The sequence below is a fragment of the Acipenser ruthenus genome, unplaced genomic scaffold, assembly GCF_902713425.1.
Source record: "Acipenser ruthenus unplaced genomic scaffold, fAciRut3.2 maternal haplotype, whole genome shotgun sequence".
Taxonomy (NCBI): domain Eukaryota; kingdom Metazoa; phylum Chordata; class Actinopteri; order Acipenseriformes; family Acipenseridae; genus Acipenser; species Acipenser ruthenus.
The window spans coordinates 117,501-122,500 of NW_026708111.1; the positions used below are offsets into that span (position 1 = coordinate 117,501).

Consider the following 5,000-nt stretch of genomic DNA (forward strand, 5'->3'; position numbering starts at 1 on the left):
AGGGAAGCATTGTAAAGCACAGAGAGGTCTGGTAAAGCATAGGGAAGCATTGTAAAGCACAGAGAGGTCTGGTAAAGCATAGGGAAGCATTGTAAAGCACAGAGAGGTCTGGTAAAGCATAGGGAAGCATTGTAAAGCACAGAGAGGTCTGATAAAGCATAGGGAAGCACAGAGAGGTCTGGTAACTTCTTGACATATTACCAGTAAGATGGATGATAAGATCACATGATCATTTTAGTGATGGACTAGTTTGTTAAAAAACAAAATAAATAAATCATTAGATCGAGAGATTTATTCCAGGAATGAAAATAAGACTCCTATTGCATTGCAGTTTAATCCGTTACTGGTTGACTGTCCTGCGCGCGTGTGTGTGTGCGTGCGTGCGTGCTTGTCCACATGTGTGTCAGGGTAACGCTGTCCTCTCCTCGTGTCTCACTGTGTGTGTGTGCGTGTCTCGATGTGCGTGTCAGAGCACGCGTGTGTCAGGGTAACCCTCTCCTCTCCTCGTGTCTCGCTGTGTGTGTGTGCGTGTCAGAGCGCGTGTGTGTCAGGGTAACCCTCTCCTCTCCTCGTGTCTCGCTGTGTGTGTGTGCGTGTCAGAGCGCGTGTGTGTCAGGGTAACGCTCTCCTCTCCTCGTGTCTCGCTGTGTGTGTGTGCGTGTCAGAGCGCGCGTGTGTCAGGGTAACGCTCTCCTCTCCTCGTGTCTCGCTGTGTGTCAGGGTAACCCTCCTCTCCTCGTGTCTCGCTGTGTGTGTGTGCGTGTCAGAGCGCGCGTGTGTCAGGGTAACGCTCTCCTCTCCTCGTGTCTCGCTGTGTGTCAGGGTAACCCTCTCCTCTCCTCGTGTCTCGCTGTGCGTGTCAGAGCGCGCGTGTGTCAGGGTAATCCTCTCCTCGTGTCTCGCTGTGTGTGTGTGTGCGTGTCAGAGCGCGCGTGTGTCAGGGTAACCCTCTTCTCTCCTCGTGTCTCGCTGTGTGTGTGTGCGTGTCAGAGCGCGTGTGTGTCCGGGTAACCCTCTTCTCTCCTCGTGTCTCGCTGTGTGTGTGTGCGTGTCAGAGCGCGTGTGTGTCAGGGTAACCCTCTCCTCTCCTCGTGTCTCGCTGTGTGTGTGTGCGTGTCAGAGCGCGTGTGTGTCAGGGTAACGCTCTCCTCTCCTCGTGTCTCGCTGTGTGTCCGGGTAACCCTCTCCTCTCCTCGTGTCTCGCTGTGTGTGTGTGCGTGTCAGAGCGCGTGTGTGTCAGGGTAACCCTCTCCTCTCCTCGTGTCTCGCTGTGTGTGTGTGCGTGTCAGAGCGCGTGTGTGTCAGGGTAACGCTCTCCTCTCCTCGTGTCTCGCTGTGTGTCCGGGTAACGCTCTCCTCTCCTCGTGTCTCGCTGTGTGTCAGGGTAACGCTCTCCTCTCCTCGTGTCTCGCTGTGTGTCCGGGTAACGCTCTCCTCTCCTCGTGTCTCTGCAGAGAGAACCACAGTGAGATTGAACGGCGTCGGCGCAACAAGATGACCGCGTACATCACGGAGCTGTCGGACATGGTGCCCACGTGCAACGCCCTGGCACGCAAACCAGACAAGCTGACCATCCTGCGCATGGCCGTGTCACACATGAAGTCCCTGCGCGGCACGGGCAACACGGGCACCGATGGCAGCTACAAACCATCCTTCCTCACCGACCAGGTCAGAGTCTCTCTCACACTAACTGCTCTGCAATTGGAGTCTGATTCCCTCCGAGTCTCTCTCACACTAACTGCTCTGCAATTGGAGTCTGATTCCCTCCGAGTCTCTCTCACACTAACTGCTCTGCAATTGGAGTCTGATTCCCTCCGAGTCTCTCTCGCACTAACTGCTCTGCAATTGGAGTCTGATTCCCTCCGAGTCTCTCTCACCCTAACTGCTCTGCAATTGGAGTCTGGTTCCCTCCGAGTCTCTCTCACACTAACTGCTCTGCAATTGGAGTCTGATTCCCTCCGAGTCTCTCTCGCACTAACTGCTCTGCAATTGGAGTCTGATTCCCTCCGAGTCTCTCTCACACTAACTGCTCTGCAATTGGAGTCTGATTCCCTCCGGGTCTCTCTCACACTAACTGCTCTGCAATTGGAGTCTGGTTCCCTCCGAGTCTCTCTCACACTAACTGCTGTGCAATTGGAGTCTGGTTCCCTCCGAGTCTCTCTCACACTAACTGCTCTGCAATTGGAGTCTGGTTCCCTCCGAGTCTCTCTCACACTAACTGCTGTGCAATTGGAGTCTGGTTCCCTCCGAGTCTCTCTCGCACTAACTGCTCTGCAATTGGAGTCTGGTTCCCTCCGAGTCTCTCTCGCACTAACTGCTCTGCAATTGGAGTCTGGTTCCCTCCGAGTCTCTCTCGCACTAACTGCTCTGCAATTGGAGTCTGGTTCCCTCCGAGTCTCTCTCGCACTAACTGCTCTGCAATTGGAGTCTGATTCCCTCCGAGTCTCTCTCGCACTAACTGCTCTGCAATTGGAGTCTGGTTCCCATTCCTACACTGTGTGTGTCTCTCTCTAATGCCCTGTGTGTCGTCCCCCCCCCCCCCCCCCCTCACAGGAGCTGAAGCACCTGATTCTGGAGGCTGCGGATGGCTTCCTGTTTGTGGTGTCGTGTGAGACGGGCCGGCTGGTGTACGTGTCGGACTCGGTCACGCCGGTTCTGAACCAGCAGCAGTCGGACTGGTTCGGCAGCTCCCTGTACGAGCAGGTCCACCCCGAGGACGTGGACAAGCTGAGAGAGCAGCTGTGCACGAGCGAGAGCGCCATGACAGGTACACAGCCTCTCTGTGCTTTACAATGCTTCCCTATGCTTTACCAGACCTCTCTGTGCTTTACAATGCTTCCCTATGCTTTACCAGACCTCTCTGTGCTTTACAATGCTTCCCTATGCTTTACCACACCTCTCTGTGCTTTACAATGCTTCCCTATGCTTTACCACACCTCTCTGTGCTTTACAATGCTTCCCTATGCTTTACCAGACCTCTCTGTGCTTTACAATGCTTCCCTATGCTTTACCAGACCTCCCTGTGCTTTACAATGCTTCCCTATGCTTTACCAGACCTCTCTGTGCTTTACAATGCTTCCCTATGCTTTACCAGACCTCTCTGTGCTTTACAATGCTTCCCTATGCTTTACCAGACCTCTCTGTGCTTTACAATGCTTCCCTATGCTTTACCAGACCTCTCTGTGCTTTACAATGCTTCCCTATGCTTTACCAGACCTCCCTGTGCTTTACAATGCTTCCCTATGCTTTACCAGACCTCTCCGTGCTTTACAATGCTTCCCTATGCTTTACCAGACCTCTCTGTGCTTTACAATGCTTCCCTATGCTTTACCACACCTCTCTGTGCTTTACAATGCTTCCCTATGCTTTACCACACCTCTCTGTGCTTTACAATGCTTCCCTATGCTTTACCACACCTCTCTGTGCTTTACAATGCTTCCCTATGCTTTACCACACCTCTCTGTGCTTTACAATGCTTCCCTATGCTTTACCACACCTCTCTGTGCTTTACAATGCTTCCCTATGCTTTACCATGCTTTCACTGTGCTTTATTACACTTTGCTGTGCTTTTACAGTGGGGAATCTCTCATAAGGGTTGGTTAGTTTTTGGAAGCTGTCTCTATAATGGCTCAATGCTGTTTCCTGCGCAGGGCGAGTCCTGGACCTCAAGACTGGCACAGTGAAGAAGGAGGGCCAGCAGTCCTCCCAGAGGATGACGTTGGGGTCCCGACGCTCCTTCATCTGCAGGATGAGGTGAGGGGGGTGGGGGCAGGGGCAGGGGGGCATTGAGGTAGGATAACCCCAACCCCAAACCCCCCCACCCCCCCCCCCCCAAGTCACATTCTTAGTGTGTGTTTTGCTGTAGTTCAGCAGGGATAGGGTCCTTGCATTGTACATTGATCCCATTCAGCAGTGTGATCCAGTCCTGGTTTCACTGTGAGTTTAATGATCAGACACACCTGATCTTGTTACCTGTCCTAGACACACTGGGGCTGATCGAGCTGGTATTTTCCTGTGTTTCTCTGCAGGTGTGGAAACTGTCCCGTGGAGCCCGCCTCTGTGAACAGACTGAGCTTCCTGCGCAACAGAAACAGGTGAGAATGGACTTTATTCAGTACATGTGTCTGTCTGTCTGTCTGTCTGTCTGTGTCTCTATCGGTCTGTCTGTCTGTGTCTCTCTATATGCCTGTCTCTGTCTAACAGGGTTGAATAGGGGCTATAACTGCAGTGTACTGAAATGAAAAGGTTTGATTTGACATGGACACACAAGTTTAAATGATTAGTGTGTATATATATATATATATATATTAATGTTTCAGGAAAAGTAAACGCAGTGAAGTAAACCTGTAAATCTTTAAGTTTTTTGTGCTTCCTCTTCACGCTGGCCTGTGTTTGCCCCGTGTGTTTGTGGTTGTATTTTTTATTTTTTGGGATGTGCTTCCTCTTCACGCGGGTCTGTGTTTGCTCTGTGTGTTTGTGGTTGTATTTTTTATTTTTTGGGATGTGCTTCCTCTTCACGTGGGCCTGTGTTTGCCCCGTGGCTCTGAGCGCTCGTTTGCTTGTCTTGTAGGAGTGGTCTGGGTCCAGTTAAGGACGGGGAGCCCCAGTATGTGGTGGTGCACTGCACTGGATACATCAGGTCCTGGCCCCCTGCTGGCACGTAACCAAATTACTCACTTCTCATTGCTGTACAACCTATCTTCATTTATAGATATATTTTCATGTCTAGTTGACAAGGTTCCCTTGGTTGAAAATAATAATGTGGCAGAGATGGGAATCAGACTCCCGCTGCACAGCAGTGTGATCCAGTCCTGGTTTCACTGTGAGTTTAATAATCAGACACACCTGAGCTTGTTAGCTAGACACACTGGGGCTGATCAAGCTGGTAGCAGTAAAACCTGGACTGGGTGACCCTGCTGTGCAATAGGAGTCTGATTCCCATCCCTGATGTGATCTCCAGCACCAAATTACATAAACACAGCTTGTCCTGATTTTTCTCA

General features: G+C 51.5%; 1 protein-coding gene across 7 annotated transcripts in view; it reads left to right on the top strand.

Moving 5' to 3' along the window:
- Positions 1–5,000, top strand: part of LOC117962616 (aryl hydrocarbon receptor nuclear translocator-like) — a 17,094-nt gene that overhangs the window by 3,835 nt on the left and 8,259 nt on the right. For all 7 annotated transcript variants that reach the window (XM_059019839.1, XM_059019835.1, XM_059019837.1 and 4 more), the window contains 5 exons: positions 1,455–1,668; positions 2,554–2,767; positions 3,651–3,753; positions 4,029–4,094; positions 4,571–4,656. In XM_059019839.1, coding sequence (XP_058875822.1) covers positions 1,455–1,668; positions 2,554–2,767; positions 3,651–3,753; positions 4,029–4,094; positions 4,571–4,656 — 683 coding nt within the window. The remainder of the gene's footprint in view (positions 1–1,454; positions 1,669–2,553; positions 2,768–3,650; positions 3,754–4,028; positions 4,095–4,570; positions 4,657–5,000) is intronic.